This window comes from Thalassophryne amazonica, chromosome 6 (assembly GCF_902500255.1).
Source record: "Thalassophryne amazonica chromosome 6, fThaAma1.1, whole genome shotgun sequence".
NCBI classification, from domain to species: domain Eukaryota; kingdom Metazoa; phylum Chordata; class Actinopteri; order Batrachoidiformes; family Batrachoididae; genus Thalassophryne; species Thalassophryne amazonica.
Genome location: NC_047108.1, coordinates 53315780 through 53336672, shown reverse-complemented (window position 1 = coordinate 53336672; position 20893 = coordinate 53315780). Strand labels below are relative to the sequence as shown.

The 20893-nt window shown below is 41.5% G+C and overlaps 1 protein-coding gene across 2 annotated transcripts in view; it reads right to left on the bottom strand.

Moving 5' to 3' along the window:
- Nucleotides 1-20893, bottom strand: part of plxnb1a (plexin b1a) — a 129321-nt gene that overhangs the window by 28111 nt on the left and 80317 nt on the right. For both annotated transcript variants that reach the window (XM_034172188.1, XM_034172189.1), the window contains 4 exons: nt 14694-14840; nt 11820-11994; nt 6472-6575; nt 6259-6343 (listed from right to left, as the gene is read on the bottom strand). In XM_034172188.1, the coding sequence (XP_034028079.1) occupies nt 6259-6343; nt 6472-6575; nt 11820-11994; nt 14694-14840 (511 nt within the window). The remainder of the gene's footprint in view (nt 1-6258; nt 6344-6471; nt 6576-11819; nt 11995-14693; nt 14841-20893) is intronic.

The following is a 20893-nucleotide window of genomic DNA, read 5'->3' as shown; positions in this document are numbered from 1 at the left end:
CCAGAAAACCCCACCTCAGATGATCCAGAAACCCTCTTAAAAGACATCACTTTCCATCATGTGCACAGACTTGGTGGACCCAAGAGCAGAAGACTTCGGTCCATTATCGCCAAATTGGAACATTGCAGGCATAAAGACCTCATTAAAAGCAAAGCCAGAGAGCTCAGAGGGACACAACTTCAGAATAAATGAACAGTTTCCAAAAGAAATCAACGACCACAGAAAGATTCTTTACCCAATCATGAAACAGCACAGACAGAATGATGAACGTGCATACTTGGTTGCAGATAAACTGTATATAGATGGTCAGCTGTATCGGAATCCATCCACAACCCCTTGGCTCTTCTGAGGATGTCCGCAGTATTAAGAAGATGGATAATTTAACTATGCTCCCACCGCGCGCACAATCTCCCCTTAAACTACACGCGCACTTTAACTTGTTTACACTCGCTATACTCACTCAATATGCACAGGTGTAATTTATGTTTTATGTATGTCGTACTTGTGTTTGTGTGTCTTTTAGGAGAGCCTTTTCAATGTGTAGTATCAGAATTCTTTTTTTTTCTTTAATATGCATCCTCTAAAATTGGTGTCATGGAATACATATACGTGGCATTCGCTCACAGGCAAAGAAGGTAAAAATCATGAATCACATCACAAAACTAAATGCCAACATTTGTCTTCTACAAGAAACACATTTATTTAAAGCAGAGGAAAATAAACTGACCAGCCCAATATTTAGTCAGTGTTTTTCAGCTTGTTATAACAGCAGACAAAGAGGAGTAAGTATATTCGTTCATAGAAGAATTCCATTCATTCTTAATAACTCTGTGACAGATCCTGAAGGTCGGTATATAATAACCCAGGCAACTACTGCTAGTGAAATATTTACAATTGTTAATTTATATGCTCCCAACAATGATGACCCAACCTTTTTTCATACACTGTTTTCGCAGATTTCTAATTTAATGGCCAATTCGACAGTCATCATTGGAGGGGACTTTAACATTGCTTTAAACCCGTCTTTAGATCGTTCCAGTTCTCCAACATCTGTAAGGCTTTCTCAGTCTGCCAAAACTATAAAGGAGTATATGGATGACTTTGGTTTGGTGGATAGTTGGGGAATCAAAAATACATTGACAAAGGAATACACATTTTTCTCTCCTGTATATCAGTCTCATTCTAGAATTGACTTGTTCGTTTCTAGTAATTCTATAACTCCCAAAATTAATTCTAAAATTCATTCCATCACTATCAGCGATCATGCTCCTCAATGACAAAAAATGCCAACTTACAACTCATCCAATACAAAATTCTTCATAGAACACACATTACACAATATAAGATGTATAAAATGGGCTTCTCAGACTCTGATGTTTGCTCACAGTGGGCCTCATGTATCAATGTTGCGTACAGCGATATTTGAGCGTATATGGGGTGTACGCCAAAACGGCTGCGCTACTTGGCATTTATCAATGTGGTCGTTGGCGTACGCTGCGCTGAAAATATACACCAGGTCGAGAGGTGGCGTAAATTATACACCAAAATGAACCAGCGCTGGAATCCACATAAAAATGAAACTGATCAACATGATAAACAGTGTCATTATACAAATCAATGCATATGTTACATAAATAACACTTTCCTGATTATACTACATAATAATCAATACAAATCCCGCTGTTGCGGGATTGTTATGGAGCATGATCCGTGGCTACAGCGCTGACTGCAAAGAAAGCGCTGCTCGCCTTTTTCTCCAGACTTCGAGCCTGGAGCCAGAGCAGCGCTAAGCTTAACTTCATGTGGTGTGATCGTTTTAGACAATGAAATTGGTAATAACAACTGTAGTGCCGTCATTCCCTTAATTCGCCCGTGCTGCAACCAGGTTTTGTCGTCTCCGTTCGGATGTCACAATAAAATAAATACAGAAATACATTTAAAAAATAAAGAAATCTGACAGATTAGGCGTGTCTTATTAATTGAGCGAGCAAATATCCACATGTCAAGAATTATTGACATGTGAAAAGAGAATACAGTGGTCCCTCGCTATAACGCCGTTCACCTGTTGTGGCCTCGGAGTCTCGCGGAGTATTTAGTCCAATTTTGCATGCCTTTTTTTTTTACAGTGTTCTGTGTTCTGCGTATCTGTTTATAAGAATCTTGTTGCCCAGAAGAGAAAAGAGCGCCAACAACTACTCATAACTGTGTTTGTCACATGGAAACACACACCTGCTGCAGCGAGATGTGAGTGGGAAAAGGTGCAGCGCCAGGACGCAGAGGCCCGATCTGTGAAATACTGGTGAGTCACTATTAATAATTTCTTATGTGTCCGACCTCGTTCGTTGATCGTTAAAATTAATTCGTTAGTTCTAAATGCCATCATAATTATTTATAGGAAAACGTTCTATTTTTATTTCTCAAACAAATGTTTGGGCCTGAAAACAGTTTGGTATTATTTTCCTACTAAGGTTTGAACTTTGAGAGTGTTTACACACGAGAGAAAAGTGAGAAAATGTTCATGCCTGATTGAGAAAGTGTATAAACTGTGTAGTGAGGGGTTTTACAGCTTTGAAACATCTATAATAATTGTAAAAAATAACGCTGACTACGTCGCGGTTTCGCGTATTACGGGTTATTTTTTTAGAACGTAACTCCAGCGATTAATGAGGGACCACTGTAACACTTTATTGATTATATACTACAAAACAATTGATACGACAGCCGCTTTTGACGCTCTATTGGCATGCGTCGTGATTGGTGAAGTTCTTTCTCATTGCCGTCTTCCCGGCTTCCATGCCGTAAAATGAGGGTGTGTCTGAAGCGGAGTCTGAATATTTATGGGCGTGTTTATTATAATTACGATCATTTCCACCCGCCGCATTTATCAAGATCACGTCAGGCGTACGCCAGAAATGGGCAGGTGCGCACTGCTTGATACATGTCACGGCGACTTTGGTGTATTTCAAGTTTACGCCGTAAATTTACGCCACAAGTGCGCAACATTGATACATGAGGCCCAGTGTGAGCTAAACGGCTCTGCTCACCTGTCCAGTGTTTTTGGCCAAAAGTCACTGAAAAATTGCCCTCCATCTCGGGATATAGAATTCCCTTATCTCCTAATTTATGCTTACTTGGAGACACTACAATTATTGAACTGCCAACTAAACAATCTAAAACTATACTTGTAGCACTGACTATTGCTAAAAAAAAAAAAAACAATTTTGCTGAATTGGAAAAATAAACAATCCATCAATATTTACCACTGGTCAAACCTCCTTATCGAATATATATCAATGGAAAAAATAGCTGCTTCATTAACAAACTAATTACCACAATGTAATGAAACATGGTCCTTATTAATCAATCCATTAAATTTGAATTGGAACTTGGAGGTCTAAATTTTTTTTCTTCTTTTCTCTTCTTTTCTTTTTGCCTGTTAGGGAATGCCACTCTTGCACCTGTACTGTATTAATATTAGATTATGACTTGTTTCTATTATTATTGACCTGCTGACTTTTCTTTCTTGTGCTGCAGATCCAGGTTGCAGTTCTTTGGGGTACTCTTGCTGTCAGAGACTGATACTGTGTGTGTGTGTTTTATTTCCCTTGAAAATGATTGAATTGGTGGAGGAGAGAGCTTGTGTCTTTTAGAGTGGGTGGCCCCTCGGGTATGGTGGGGCTGTGCGGCTCATGTGTGAGGGGATGGTTTGGCGTCCGGGTGTGGAGTCCTGGGCTTGCTGGGGGATTTGGGGTTGGGGGTGGAGCTTCGGGGGACTGGGGGATTTGCTTTGTGGTGCTGCCTGGTGGCTCTGCAGGCTTCCGGGGGGTTGGGTTGGGTGCTGGCCCTTCGGGCTCCTCCCTGGTGGGGCATGGGTGCGCCTCTGTGCCTGGGGGGCTAGCCGGCTGGCTGGCCCACCAGTGGGGCCCTGGTGACGCACCGCGGTGCTTCTGGTCCTACTGGCGGTGGGGGTGGTGGTGCCGGTCGTGGTTTACATGGCGCCGCCGCTGGGTCCGGGGTTGGGCCAGGGGCCCGGTGGGGCCGGTTTATGTGGCCTGCTCCCTGCGCTGTACCTCTCCTTCCGCCGGCTGCTTGAGGTTGGGCCTCACATGTCACAATCTTTTAATGTACTTCACCAGCTTGGTACATGCACGCACATCATATTGGGTTTTCAGTAGCACATTATAGGGTTCATATAGTTTTGCAGTCAGGTGTTGGGGATGGGTTTGCAGGGCAGTCTGTGGCGCAGCTGTGCGCTGCAGCCTTCCACTGCGATCTCCACCCACCACTCCTACCCTGCCATTTTAATGCACACATTTTATTTCTACACATTTAGTAAACACATTCACTAATTTAGAGTCGGGGTCACTAGGCAGTGGTGGGTTTGCAGGGCAGGCTGTGGTGCAGTGGTGTGCTGTGGCCGCCCACTGCAGTCTGCCACCTGCCGTCTCCTGCCCTGCTTTTAATGCAAAACTTTATCTTTGCTCACTTAGGGGGTCAGATACAGCACGGGGGATCAATTATAACAACTATGGTCGGGATGGTAGGTAGGGTGAGTGTGGCATGTGGGGTTGGCCCCAAATGGCTGTGGAAGTCTGGGGCTCAGGGGTGGGGAGTCTGCCTCGGCGGTTCTGCCATGGTCCCGGGGCCCTGCTCTGGGGCTGTAGGGCCCGGGGTCCCGTGGTCCATTGGGGAGGTGGCGGTGGCGCGCGGATGTTGGCACTGGGGGTCAATGGCTGCTGGGGGTTTGGGTGGCGTGTTCTCCATGGGGTGGTGCCCCGCTCTCACTCAGGCGGTCTCCTGATCTTGGGCTTTGGTGTTTGGGGTGGGGGGTGGATTGGGGACTGGGGGGAGTTTAGAGAGGTCCTGCTGGCTGCACTGGGTGGAACTCGTGTGTTGGGGGGGCCTCGTGTGCTTCCTGGTCCCATGGGTTGGGCCTTACCTCTTGTCTGTGGGCCGGGCCCCACCCTCGTATGGCTCAGTGGTCCCTGCCCATGTTTTGGATTCGGTTGTGGTGTCTCCTTTGCCCCTGTCCTTGCCACCGCTTGCTTCCACCTTCTGGGGCCATGGCCCTGGGGGTGTGGTTCTGGGGCTCCCCCTATTGGTGGGCTCATGATGGTGCCCTGCGTGTTTCCCCTGGGTATGGGGCTGCTCCCTGTGCCTCCGTGGGGGGGGGGTTGGTTCATCGTGCTGCCCCACCAGGGCTGCCGTTCCTGGCCCCTGTGCCCTTCCGCTGCCCTTTTTCTCCTGGTTTCTCCTGGGGTCCTGTGTCCTGGACCCATTTCCATCATTGCTCATGGCTGGCCGTATGGCTTCTGACGTGCCAGAGTGGTCCATGTCATATGGTAATGTTCTGTACTTTGTCTTGGCCCAACACACCAGCCACAGTGGTGATCAGATATTTAGCTGTGATCTGGGTCTCTGTGTGTGTGTGGTTGCGTGTTCGTGACCGTCACTACAATTCGGTTTTGGGTGCTCTCAAGGGGATCAAGACTCTGGTGTCCTAGATTAGGGTATGGATGCTCACTAATTAGACAACAGACTGTTGCTGTCACCGTTTGTTCATGTATGGGTGTTTGTCATGGTATGTTGTATGGTTGGGGTCCCGTCTCCTCGGTGTCTCACTTCAGTTACTGCCTTCACCACTTGTCTTTCGTTTTTTTCTGTCTTTGTGTTGTTTTGGTGGTTGGCTTTTCCTGATAGAAGTTGTCGGTTGGCTTTGAGTAGGATGTTGTAGGCTGATTGGAAAGGGCGGATGGGGGTCACACACACACCCACACCATGTTCACTCATGCACTACACACCTTCTGTCTTGCAAGAATAAATTGCATATATGTGTATTAATGTTCATAAATGGTTCTGCTAGTGTGGCACTTACCATTACTATATAGGCAGACAGGGAAAAAAAATATCAAATTTTAAATGTCCAAGCATTTTGCTTACAATATTTCATGGAAAAAATAATTGCCAAGATAAATCTAATTTTCAAAGACAAAAAAACAACAAAAAAAAAAGGACATGACAAAACATATTTGCCAGTGATCACTGCATCATAAAGTAATTGCAAACACCTGATTAAACAGCCACAGGTGAAAAGTAGGCACACATTTTACATATTTATTTGTGAATATTAGGTCACAGTTTTCCATTATTGTAAAAATGCTTTACCCCAGTGCTTTAATGCTGTACACAGTATACATGACTATAATTACTTTTGAACTCAGATGTGAACCATGTTTATGCGCAAAGTGCACCACTCACTTTCTCCAGGCATGTAATCATGGCTGTCGTGGAGGTGGTGTTTGGCATTCCTGGGGACGAGGGCCACCATTGCTCCATCGGGGACCTTTATTGGACATGTCAAACACAACAAACTGACTGAGGCATGTGTATTTTATGAACTATTTTAGGCCTATTTGCTTTATTCTACACATTTTTGGCTGATGTGTATATGTTTGTGCGACTTGCACTGACCTTGTAGTGTTGTAGCGTGTTTAGTCGCTTCCATGAGCCCTGTACTACTGATGTCAAATCTTCATCTGATAGGATCAAATGACCTGCAACACCTGCACGCCACTCTGGAAGTGAAAAACGTGCATTTACTTTTCTCATGTCAGAATCTCACCACCTTGACTTGATGACCATATGAGGCCTCATCCTGGAGGAAAATGGTGTCATGAGTTCTATTATGTGGTCTATTAAACATTAGGTCTATTAAACATTAGGTCTCTCTCTTCTAAGTCCCTGTTGGTAAATGATATAATAATTGATCAACATATTGATTTATTCTGCCTAACAGAAACCTGGTTACAGCAGGATGAATATGTTAGTTTAAATGAGTCAACACCCCCGAGTCACACTAACTGTCAGAATGCTCGTAGCACGGGCCGGGGTGGAGGATTAGCAGCAATCTTCCATTCCAGCTTATTAATTAATCCAAAACCCAGACAGAGCTTTAATTCATTTGAAAGCTTGTCTCTTAGTCTTGTCCATCCAAATTGGAAGTCCCAAAAACCAGTTTTATTTGTTATTATCTATCGTCCACCTGGTCGTTACTGTGAGTTTCTCTGTGAATTTTCAGACCTTTTGTCTGACAGTGCTTAGCTCAGATAAGATAATTATAGTGGGCGATTTTAACATCCACACAGATGCTGAGAATGACAGCCTCAACACTGCATTTAATCTATTATTAGACTCTATTGGCTTTGCTCAAAAAGTAAATGAGTCCACCCACCACTTTAATCATATCTTAGATCTTGTTCTGACTTATGGTATGGAAATAGAAGACTTAACAGTATTCCCTGAAAACTCCCTTCTGTCTGATCATTTCTTAATAACATTTACATTTACTCTGATGGACTACCCAGCAGTGGGGAATAAGTTTCATTACACTAGAAGTCTTTCAGAAAGCGCTGTAACTAGGTTTAAGGATATGATTCCTTCTTTATGTTCTCTAATGCCATATACCAACACAGTGCAGAGTAGCTACCTAAACTCTGTAAGGGAGATAGAGTATCTCGTCAATAGTTTTACATCCTCATTGAAGACAACTTTGGATGCTGTAGCTCCTCTGAAAAAGAGAGCTTTAAATCAGAAGTGTCTGACTCCGTGGTATAACTCACAAACTCGTAGCTTAAAGCAGATAACCCGTAAGTTGGAGAGGAAATGGCGTCTCACTAATTTAGAAGATCTTCATTTAGCCTGGAAAAAGAGTCTGTTGCTCTATAAAAAAGCCCTCCATAAAGCTAGGACATCTTTCTACTCATCACTAATTGAAGAAAATAAGAACAACCCCAGGTTTCTTTTCAGCACTGTAGCCAGGCTGACAAAGAGTCAGAGCTCTATTGAGCTGAGTATTCCATTAACTTTAACTAGTAATGACTTCATGACTTTCTTTGCTAACAAAATTTTAACTATTAGAGAAAAAATTACTCATAACCATCCCAAAGACGTATTGTTATCTTTGGCTGCTTTCAGTGATGCCGGTATTTGGTTAGACTCTTTCTCTCCGATTGTTCTGTCTGAGTTATTCTCATTAGTTACTTCATCCAAACCATCAACATGTTTATTAGACCCCATTCCTACCAGGCTGCTCAAGGAAGCCCTACCATTATTTAATGCTTCGATCTTAAATATGATCAATCTATCTTTGTTAGTTGGCTATGTACCACAAGCTTTTAAGGTGGCAGTAATTAAACCATTACTTAAAAAGCCATCACTTGACCCAGCTATCTTAGCTAATTATAGGCCAATCTCCAACCTTCCTTTTCTCTCAAAAATTCTTGAAAGGATAGTTGTAAAACAGCTAACTGATCATCTGCAGAGGAATGGTCTATTTGAAGAGTTTCAGTCAGGTTTTAGAATTCATCATAGTACAGAAACAGCATTAGTGAAGGTTACAAATGATCTTCTTATGGCCTCGGACAGTGGACTCATCTCTGTGCTTGTTCTGTTAGACCTCAGTGCTGCTTTTGATACTGTTGACCATAAAATTTTATTACAGAAATTAGAGCATGCCATAGGTATTAAAGGCACTGCGCTGCGGTGGTTTGAATCATATTTGTCTAATAGATTACAATTTGTTCATGTAAATGGGGAATCTTCTTCACAGACTAAAGTTAATTATGGAGTTCCACAAGGTTCTGTGCTAGGACCAATTTTATTCACTTTATACATGCTTCCCTTAGGCAGTATTATTAGACGGTATTGCTTAAATTTTCATTGTTACGCAGATGATACCCAGCTTTATCTATCCATGAAGCCAGAGGACACACACCAATTAGCTAAACTGCAGGATTGTCTTACAGACATAAAGACATGGATGACCTCTAATTTCCTGCTTTTAAACTCAGATAAAACTGAAGTTATTGTACTTGGCCCCACAAATCTTAGAAACATGGTGTCTAACCAGATCCTTACCCTGGATGGCATTACCCTGACCTCTAGTAATACTGTGAGAAATCTTGGAGTCATTTTTGATCAGGATATGTCATTCAAAGCGCATATTAAACAAATATGTAGGACTGCTTTTTTGCATTTACGCAATATCTCTAAAATCAGAAAGGTCTTGTCTCAGAGTGATGCTGAAAAACTAATTCATGCATTTATTTCCTCTAGGCTGGACTATTGTAATTCATTATTATCAGGTTGTCCTAAAAGTTCCCTAAAAAGCCTTCAGTTAATTCAAAATGCTGCAGCTAGAGTACTGACGGGGACTAGAAGGAGAGAGCATATCTCACCCATATTGGCCTCTCTTCATTGGCTTCCTGTTAATTCTAGAATAGAATTTAAAATTCTTCTTCTTACTTATAAGGTTTTGAATAATCAGGTCCCATCTTATCTTAGGGACCTCGTAGTACCATATCACCCCAATAGAGCGCTTCGCTCTCAGACTGCAGGCTTACTTGTAGTTCCTAGGGTTTGTAAGAGTAGAATGGGAGGCAGAGCCTTCAGCTTTCAGGCTCCTCTCCTGTGGAACCAGCTCCCAATTCAGATCAGGGAGACAGACACCCTCTCTACTTTTAAGATTAGGCTTAAAACTTTCCTTTTTGCTAAAGCTTATAGTTAGGACTGGATCAGGTGACCCTGAACCATCCCTTAGTTATGCTGCTATAGACGTAGACTGCTGGGGGGTTCCCATGATGCACTGTTTCTTTCTCTTTTTGCTCTGTATGCACCACTCTGCATTTAATCATTAGTGATCGATCTCTGCTCCCCTCCACAGCATGTCTTTTTCCTGGTTCTCTCCCTCAGCCCCAACCAGTCCCAGCAGAAGACTGCCCCTCCCTGAGCCTGGTTCTGCTGGAGGTTTCTTCCTGTTAAAAGGGAGTTTTTCCTTCCCACTGTAGCCAAGTGCTTGCTCACAGGGGGTCGTTTTGACCGTTGGGGTTTTACATAATTATTGTATGGCCTTGCCTTACAATATAAAGCGCCTTGGGGCAACTGTTTGTTGTGATTTGGCGCTATATAAAAAAATTGATTGATTGATTGATTGATGAGTTCTCTCTATGGATATGATGTGTCAACCCCCAAATCGTGAATCAGCTGCAAATTGTGAATTATTGCTCATTTTATGACTTATTTTAATGATATAAAACCAATGACATTCAATTTCTTCACATTTTTCCAAACTGACACATTTTTCAGTATTCAAAGAGTGGGGTGAAAAAAATTTCATGCTCCAAAACGTATTTGTGAGGCAAAAAAGCTGATGCACCATTGGATCCTATTTCCAGAAATGAATTTTCATAGCCAGGTCAGGTGTGGGAGCATGTACTGGAGCTGTATGTTACTGCAGCCACCACACTACAGAAACACCTTTGGCCTATGAAGCAAATCCTATTGAAAGACAAGTAGTCCATCCCCATCTCCTGAAAGTAGGAATCTACTTGTCAGAGTCAGGTCATTAGATGAAAACTCAAGACATCCACTCATCATCAGTGGTGGTCAGTCATAAGCAGCCAAGTCTCACAACCACACAGTAAGACTGGAAGCATCAAAATCCTAAATACTTGGACCTTGAGTATATAAACAGCCCCAAACTCACATAAGGTCTTCTCAGGTGTCTCCTGAACTCAAAGGTACTGCTGAGAGAACTCCAACAATTTCATCTCATACATATACTTGTCATGGATAAAAATAATGGGCCCTATGTGAATAATCTCTGGCTCACACTTTACAGTGCAAAGCACAATTACATTTGGGGCATATCTGACTCCATCCTGCTGGTTACAGGATGTGTAATCTGAATGCAAAGTAGGGTGGTGGGTGGAAGGAGGTCATATTTACTTGTAGGTGTGTTTTGGCATAACAAAAAAATCTGTCTTCTGTGTTGCCTTGAAGTTTTTTGAAACCTGGTGTGCCGCTGTTTAGACAGTGAGAGGTTTTCTGCCAAGTTAACAGCCACCAAAGCTCCTTTAGCTGAAGCAGTAAGATGAAGTTTGGTATTTTTTGATTCGTGTTCATGTTTGTGGTCCTGTGAGAGGCTGGCGTTCTGTCTTCTGTGGCATCTGTCATTCCCCATGCACTATCACTGCTGGGATAGGCTCCAACCCCTGTGACCCTTAATTGGAGTAAGTGGTTGACGATGAGTGAGTGTGTTTATGCTTATTTCATTTAATTGTTGTTTTCAATTGAGTTTATTTGTGTATAGAGTGTAGACAGAGTGCAGAGTGTATGTATGCGCATCATGAACCTGCCTTAGTAAGTTATATCTGTATATTCTGCTACACAGTAAATTTTGCAGCGTAAAATGTACTCTGCTGGGATAACATTTGGTCCAAGTCCAAATAGAGTTAAATATACTCTATCATAGTGCTAAATAAACTCTATCACAGTGGAAAATCAACTCTTAGTGGAGTAGAAACACTTGATTTGACAAGACGGTAGAGCTGATTTCACTCTATAATAAAGTGTATTTTACTCAATTTAGACTGGGACCAAATGTTATCCAGGCAGAATATATTTTACTGTGCAAAATTTACTGTACCACAAATACACTGCACTTGGCGCTAGGTCTGGTTTTTGGTGGTTTATGGTGCAATCTCTTTCTGCTGCATCACAATGGCAAAGCTCCTACATGATGCTTGACCACACTTGACCAACATGACCACTTCACCATGGAAAAGTGTAGTTATGATTTAAAGTACATGGGAACTGGGTGTAAAAATGACAAATGCTTGGGTTAGAAATTACTGTGCCAATGATAATTATGCTGTTCTGTCTGCTACGTGGTGCCAGGTGGAAAATAGGGCTCAATAAACCACACAGTGTTACAAAAGCTACAGTCAGATCTTTTGGAGAAGCTTTCACCGTAGACTCACCAAGGTGTAATGAGTCAATGTGTGGCCTCTGGGAAAATGAGGTCCCCTTCCAGGTTTGTTCTAGAAGTTTTTCCTTCACCTGGGTGATGGTATCACAGTCCAGGACCTTGGCTGGTATCGTCTGTGTAGTGGCACATCCGCTGGAAGCTACAGCTGGCATCACAACATTCAGGGTCTGTACAGGAAGACTACTTATTGGCAAACATGTTGAACTGCTGTATCACCATACAGTTCACCTTCCTTATCTGAAGAAATGCATCATACTCAACTAGAATATTAGCGTTCTGATACATTAGTGTAGTCAGTCACATTTGCTGAAAGAAAAATTTGAAATCAGAAAAGAGTAAGATATAACGCACAATATTTGAATAATATTGTGTATAACTCTTGAAGGCTTTTCCATGATCTGTTTCAAGTATTGACACTGGTAGATGCTTTATGACAAATACGTTCTGACACAAAGTAAGCAATGCATTTTTACTTTGTATGGAATAAAAAAAAACATTTACTGGAACATCAACTGCTACTTAACTCAGCAAACACACGATGAGCATTATGCATATGCAACATATTATCGTTGAGGTTTAATGTTGTTGCAACATAATTTCCTAGAGTGTACAGAGGTTGTTACAACATCACATTTTTTAAGTTATATCACAATGTTCCCAGCAAAGAATTCTGTTGTTACAACATAGTCACACCATCACTGTTTAGTAATTATTAAGTTGGGAAGTGACGTTGCCATTCTGTAGACTTTTTGCAACATTGCTACAATGTTGAAGAACAACCAACATATACGTGTTAATTTAATAAATCTAATTTATTTAATTTACATAGCAACAAATCACAACAAAGCTGCCTCAAGGAGCTTCAGACAAGATTTTGTAAAGTTTTACAAAACAGATAATAATACAACAAAAGCTAAATTTGATGAGAAGTCCCTGCAGGCATCCAGTTCACAGGCAGGACTCATCCAGCAGTGCTCATTAGAGATGTGGAGATTAATCGATACGAATCAGTATCTAGATAAACATGCGCGACGGGACTGTATGGATTCATTCAGTGTGCATCGATTCAACTGTCATCTGAAATCGCAATGCATCGGTCGCTGCATGCTTGCATTGATTTTTTCAGAGGCACATTGAATGCACCATCTTGGACGGATGCCTGAAAACACATTTCTACCGCAACAAATCTATTTCAAAATGGAGAACCGCAAGAACAGCAGCAAGAATTTGGAAGACATTTTTGACGCTTTTTTAAAGATAGGATACTTGACAAGACGCAGGTCATTTGCAAAGAATCCAGTGGCCGCCGCTACACCACTTGGCAAGACTGGTAAGAAAGTATCTCAAATTACTTTTGCCAAGGGGGTACTCTCTCAATGAGTGACTCACATTAAGTCACTCATTGAGAGTGACGTTTTACTGTTTGCTGTACTGTTTCAGTTCTGACAGTGTGATCAAACAGGTTCCATATATGATAAGAGGGAACTGATTCTTGTTCCTTAATGTTGCATCTGGTAGATTTTCTGCTAATAAGGAGTAAAACAAATCCTCTGCCTCTAATAGAATCCAAAGAAGAAAAAGAAGAACCATAGTACCATACTGAATTGCAGCTTCTTATTTTCTATAAAAATTTTTGGTATAATTTCTTTGCATCATGTTGAATCGCATCATATCGCACCAAATCACATCGCAATGCATCGTGAGAAATTGAATTGCCATCAAACACATATCAAATTGCATCAAATCGGGAACAGGGGTCAATCGTATTGCATCGTATCGATGGTATCTTCATGCATCGCTATATGTATCGTATTGCTGGTAGCGTATCGAAATGCATATCAAATTGTTGTCAATGATGAGATTCACATCCCTAGTGCTCATGCCATTCAACGTTCAATGTTCCGTGTCCTTTTCAGAAATTATGCAGTCGTCAAGTCCAGCATGTGATCATCCGCAGCTCAGACAGAGAGAAAAAAAGCAGAATCAGTCAGCCATGAAAACAACACCTAAGATAAAATTCATCAGCATTAAGCAACAGGAAAGCAGAGAAAATACTAAAGTGATTGCTGGCTGCTGGTCCTAAGCTTCATGTCATTGTGAACCATTTACAGTGGGGCCAAAAAGTATTTAGTCAGTCCATGATTGTGCAAGTTCTCCCACTTAGAAAGATGAGAGAGGTCTGTAATTTTCAACATAGGTACACTTCAATTGTGAGAGACAAAATGAGAAAAAAAAAAAAAATCCAGGAAATCACATTGTAGGATTTTTAAAGAATTTAGACGTACAGGAAACGTTTGACCTCTGTCATTGCCAACAAAGATTATGTTAAAAAGTATTGAAATGAATTTTTGTTATTGACCAAATACTTATTTTCCACCATAATTTACAAATAAATTTTTAAAAATCCTGCAATGTGATTTCCTAGATTTTTTTTTCTCATTTTGTCTGTCACACTTGAAGTGTACCTATGATGAAAATTACAGAACTCTCTCATCTTTCTAAGTAGGAGAACTTGCACAATCAGGGATGGACTAATTACTTTTTGGCTCCACTCTATTCTCATTGAGAGCCCACATGGAACAGTGGTGACATTTTACTGTTGTGTGAGATTAACATTACTAAAAAATGATGTGACATTGTTTGGTGGGATCGCTGTGGTATAACGTAAAAACACATTGTGTCAACCTCTGTAAATGCTATAAAATTACATTGCAGCAATGCAAAATCCTAAAGATGTTACAACAGTCCATAATGTTGCTTTGTGGTGACAACGTAAATTTGTTAGCTGGAAAAACACTGTCACCTATAGGAACCTGAATGTCATTAAAAAAGTTAATAAGTTAAGAAAATGAACTGTTGTTCTAACCAGTGTGCGGTATTCCACATCTTCTCGTAGCAACCGGTTGTCATTCAGTGTGTACTTGGCTTTTCCTGTCACGGCGTCCACAGGTCCCTTGTCCACCTGGTGTTTTATGGCCCTGAACAGCATATAGAAAGACTCCCCCGCTGATTCCTGCTCAAGTGTGAAAATGTCAGGTCAGTTATGTCTCACACTAGAATTTAACATATGGTTCTTCCACAATTTTTCCTTCACAAGTTGTGTCCCATAAGCATCCACAACTGTCCTCCTTGATGTCTAAGTGAAGGCCATGGTATTGGTTATATGGTGTTATAATTGCAATGTGCTTCAATTGAGATTTTTTTTTTTTAATATTAACACATACTTTGTATGGAAATTAGATCAGACAAACAAGTTAAAAAAAATAAAATAAAAATAATCATAAAGAAAATCAAGAGAACTACAGAGTAGGGCATCTGCCTAATCACTATCACAGCATTCATTATGGTAACATTGGTGTTGATGTTCAAAATGACAATAAAATCCTTTAAGGAGTGATATTGTACAAAATGTATTTTCATGTTGCTTTCGTAATTGAACACAGATATACAATGTTATATAAATGAATTTTGTGCATGCTGTGCACATGGAAACTGCTGATGTAAGGAAAATACACAGGAAGTAGTTTATAGTAGTCCATATCTGACTTCCTGCTTAGGTCTGAAATTCCTGCCCCATGATATGCAGCAGCTTTATTCCATTTACCAAGGAATATTCATAGAAATTTAAAATTTTGTGTAATTCTTGTGCCAAATTGACTCGTGAATCCACATTGAACTAACTTTGGTAACTCTGAGCAAAACCAAGAGCAAATAATTTTTTTTTTTTTGAACACATCACTTCAAGGTCTTTAAGGAATTTTTTGGGGGTTAAAATTTTACTGCAAACACACCTAATGACTAGTGACCTACCCATATATCGTTTGAACATTAATATTGGCTGATATGAGTCTTCCACGAACATACTGGTAACCCGTAAGTTGGAGAGGAAATGGCGTCTCACTAATTTAGAAGATCTTCACTTAGCCTGGAAAACGAGTCTGTTGCTCTATAAAAAGCCCTCTGTAAAGCTAGGGCATCTTACTACTCATCACTAATTGAAGAAAATAAGAACAACCCCAGGTTTCTTTTCAGCACTGTAGCAAGGCTGACAAAGAGTCAGAGCTCTATTGAGCTGAGTATTCCTTTAACTTTAACTAGTAATGACTTCATGACTTTATTTGCTAATACAATTTGAACTATTAGAGAAAAAATGACTCATAACCATCCCAAAGACATATCGTTCTCTTTGGCTGCTTTCAGTGATGCCGGTATTTGGTTAGACTCTTTCTCTCTGATTGTTCTGTCTGAGTTATTTTCATTAGTTACTTCTTCCAAACCATCAACATGTCTATTAGACCCCATTCCTACCAAGCTGCTCAAGGAAGCCCTACCATTAATTAATGCTTCGATCTTAAATATGATCAATCTGTCTTTATTAGTTGGCTATGTACCACAGGCTTTTAAGGTGGCAGTAATTAAACCATTACTTAAAAAGCCATCACTTGACCCAGCTATCTTAGCTAATTATAGGCCAATCTCCAACCTTCCTTTTCTCTCAAAAATTCTTGAAAGGGTAGCTGTAAAACAGCTAACTGATCATCTGCAGAGGAATGGTCTGTTTGAAGAGTTTCAGTCAGGGTTTAGAATTCATCATAGTACAGAAACAGCATTAGTGAAGGTTACAAATGATCTTCTTATGGCCTCAGACAGTGGACTCATCTCTGTGCTTGTTCTGTTAGACCTCAGTGCTGCTTTTGATACTGTTGACCATAAAATTTTATTACAGAGATTAGAGCTTGCCATAGGTATTAAGGGCACTGCGCTGCAGTGGTTTGAATCATATTTATCTATTAGATTACAATTTGTTCATGTAAATGGGGAATCTTCTTCACAGACTAAGGTTCATTATGGAGTTCCACAAGGTTCTGTGCTAGGACCAATTTTATTCACTTTATACATGCTTCCCTTAGGCAGTATTATTAGACAGCATTGCTTAAATTTTCATTTTTACGCAGATGATACCCAGCTTTATCTATCCATGAAGCCAGAGGACACACACCAATTAGCTAAACTGCAGGATTGTCTTACAGACATAAAGACATGGATGACCTCTAATTTCCTGCTTTTAAACTCAGATAAAACTGAAGTTATTGTACTTGGCCCCACAAATCTTAGAAACATGGTGTCTAACCAGATCCTTACTCTGGATGGCATTACCCTGACCTCTAGTAATACTGTGAGAAATCGTGGAGTCATTTTTGATCAGGATATGTCATTCAATGCGCATATTAAACAAATATGTAGGACTGCTTTTTTGCATTTGCGCAATATCTCTAAAATTAGAAAGGTCTTGTCTCAGAGTGATGGTGAAAAACTAATTCATGCATTTATTTCCTCTAGGCTGGACTATTGTAATTCATTATTATCAGGTTGTCCTAAAAGTTCCCTGAAAAGCCTTCAGTTAATTCAAAATGCTGCAGCTAGAGTGCTGACAGGGACTAGAAGGAGAGAGCATATCTCACCCATATCGGCCTCTCTTCATTGGCTTCCTGTTAATTCTAGAATAGAATTTAAAATTCTTCTTCTTACTTATAAGGTTTTGAATAATCAGGTCCCATCTTATCTTAGGGACCTCATAGTACCATATCACCCCAATAGAGCACTTCGCTCTCAAACTGCAGGCTTACTTGTAGTTCCTAGGGTTTGTAAGAGTAGAATGGGAGGCAGAGCCTTCAGCTTTCAGGCTCCTCTCCTCTGGAACCGGCTCCCAATTCGGATCAGGGAGACAGACATCCTCTCTACTTTTAAGATTAGGCTTAAAACTTTCCTTTTTGCTAAAGCTTATAGTTAGGGCTGGATCGGCTGACCCTGAACCATCCCTTAGTTATGCTGCTATAGACTTAGACTGCTGGGGGGTTCCCATGATGCACTGAGTGTTTCTTTCTCTTTTTGCTCTGTATGCACCACTCTGCATTTAATCATTAGTGATTGATCTCTGCTCCCCTCCATAGCATGTCTTTTTCCTGGTTCTCTCCCTCAGCCCCAACCAGTCCCAGCAGAAGACTGCCCCTCCCTGAGCCTGGTTCTGCTGGAGGTTTCTTCCTGTTAAAGGGGAGTTTTTCCCTTCCCACTGTCGCCAAGTGCTTGCTCACAGGGGGTCGTTTTGACCGTTGGGGTTTTTCCGTAATTATTGTATGGCTTTGCCTTACAATATAAAGCGCCTTGGGGCAACTGTTTGTTGTGATTTGGCCCTATATAAAAAAAAATTGATTTGATTTGATACTGGTGTTAGCATTATTCTTTATTGTTCCTGCTGGAAATGGTGCCATTTCATAGTTTGTCCAGCAGAAGGTGGTCCAACTGCAATGTTTACAATGCTGTCAAGCATTGCTGGGACCCCCATCACTCCTTGGTCACATTAGCTACAATAGACAGAGGGAACGTGACCAGCTAACATTCATTTTCAATCAGAGTAAGTGTTTTACAATTACAAGAAACAAGTGGTTGCTATGCCACCAGTTAGGCAGGGCCAAAATAGACAGACAAACAATGTAACAAGGCGACTGTAATCCAAGTAAAGTCAATGTGACAGATGTTGACTGGTTGTTGGCTATATTAATAGAGCGCTTCACTCTCAGACTGCAGGCTTACTTGTAGTTCCTAGGGTTTGTAAGAGTAGAATGGGAGGCAGAGCCTTCAGCTTTCAGGCTCATCTCCTGTGGAACCAGCTCCCAATTCGGATTAGGGAGACAGACACCCTCTCTACTTTTAAGATTAAGCTTAAAACTTTCCTTTTTGCTAAAGCTTATAGTTAGGGCTGGATCAGGTGACCCTGAACCATCCCTTAGTTATGCTGCTATAGACTTAGACTGCTGGGGGGTTTCTCATGATGCACCCAGTGTTTCTTTTTATTCACCTCTTTTTGCTCTGTATGCACCTCTCTGCTTTTAATCATTGGTGACTGATCTCTGCTCTCTTCCACAGCATGTCTTTTCCCTCAGCCCCAACCAGTCCCAGCAGAAGACTGCCCCTCCCTGAGCCTGGTTCTGCTGGAGGTTCCTTCCTGTTAAAAGGGAGTTTTTCCTTCCCACTGTCGCCAAGTGCTTGCTCACAGGGGGCCGTTTGACCGTTGGGGTTTTTCTGTAATTATTGTATGGCTTTTGCCTTACAATATAAAGCGCCTTGAGGCAACTGTTTGTTGTGATTTGGCGCTATATAAATAAAATTGATTTGATTTGATTTATATTGACAGCTGTTTTTAATAAAACTGTATAACATCAAGTCTCCACTATATTTCTTTGTCACAAGGGTTTCATAATGAAATGTTAGGAATCATTGACATTTTGTAATCATATCAGTACTGTAATTTTTTTAGTCTCAAATATCGGTACCGTATCAGCCCCTAAAAAAATCCATATCATTCAGGTGCAACTAATGACCTTCATTTGCTTGCTGAAAATCTTAATAATATGACCCCTTCAAGAAGTTACTGCAGAGAGGAACAGGGAAATAATAAAGATGAACCATTATATTCTCTTCCAACTGAATGAAATGGGCACAAACAACTCTGACTTGTAATTAACAGGTCTTTGTGATATCATAAGGCAAGAATTCTAAAGAATGCTAAAAACAGCAAGGTTATTCCGCAAGGTAATGAAATTCAACAAAGAAAATAAAAGAATAACTTAATAAGATATAGATATAGATTGTCAATCTTGACTTGACCCAAGGTTCATTGCACCACAAAATGACTTGTATTGTAAATCCATAAACCCTCTTTTAAGGGCCCTGTCCCACTGGTGTTTAGGAGGATTTGCGCATGAAATGAGGAGACAAAAGCTGAGCGTCCGCAACAAAGGTGGGCAGAAATGACGAATGTCCCGGAGTGGATCAGCGAATACATGAGGAAGAAAAGCGGATATAACAGGGAACAGAAGTGAAGGCGACCGCGGAGGCGCTCCCATGAGGGGCACAGCGGCCGTGATGCACCCGCTTCATCCGTGCCCACTCTGTCTGCATTAGAGGATGACATTTTTCGGGAATTCCCGTGGGTCACGTGATTCCTGCGGGATTCCTGCGGGATGGGAGTCAAAATTTTATCAATCCCGTGATTGGGATGGGACGGGAATAAAATTGAACAGGAGCGGGCAGGAGCGGGAATGCCAAAAATAGATGATGATTTTCATCTATTTAATGCCGCGTGCACAACGGGCGCGATCAGACGCTACACATTTGCGGGGGTCGCGTGGCGACGGACGCGCCTCCTTCGCCCGGTGTGTAGCTCTGCTTTTGCTGCGAAAATTCGCCCCGGTGCGTCATCAAATAGGAGGAGCTTCCACTCCGCTCGCCGGCTCCGGTTGTCAGTCAAGTTAACATGACGGACCTTGATCACACGGAGCGAGTTGTGAAAAGCTCCCAATACAGAGAGTATCATTATTGCTGCAGGAGCTGCATCTGGATGACGGCTGCTTTCAGCGGCTCTTCCGCCTCTGCAGGACCCAGTTTGAGGACCAACTGTCCCGTTCACGCACGCACATGTAAACAATAAAAAAAAAAAAAAGAAACTCCGCTGCTTGCTGCAGCTCGCTCTTCCACCAAAAAACTCTGTCATAATTGTGTTTAGAAACCAGTCACCATTTGTTCTATTATACATCTGTGTAGTTAATAAGTAAAATAATCTCCATTCGCTTGCGCGCGCACGTAACATAAAAAGAAAAAGAAACTCCGCTCCTGCTGCTGCGGGGCTGCTGCTCGCTCCAAAAACTCTGTCATAATTGTGAAATAAAGGACAAAAGAGACATACGTCCTGCTCACAGGCTGCTACCAGCGACAGGACATGTTCACATCTTCAGTCAAACTCCAGACATCTCCACGTCACTACATATTCAGTCACTGATTGATCATCATGGCGCGAGACATAAGGGAGTGGGATGGGAGTGGGACTGATTTTGAGTGGGAGCGGGATGGGATTGGGAGTCATCTTTACAGGAGTGGGACGGGATGGGATTTATTTTTTTACTCCAGTCCAGGATTGGGACAGGATGGGATTTTTTTTCTGGGAGCGGGATGGGACGGGAGTGAAAATCCACTCCTGTGTCATGCTTTAGTCTGCATGCGCGACATACC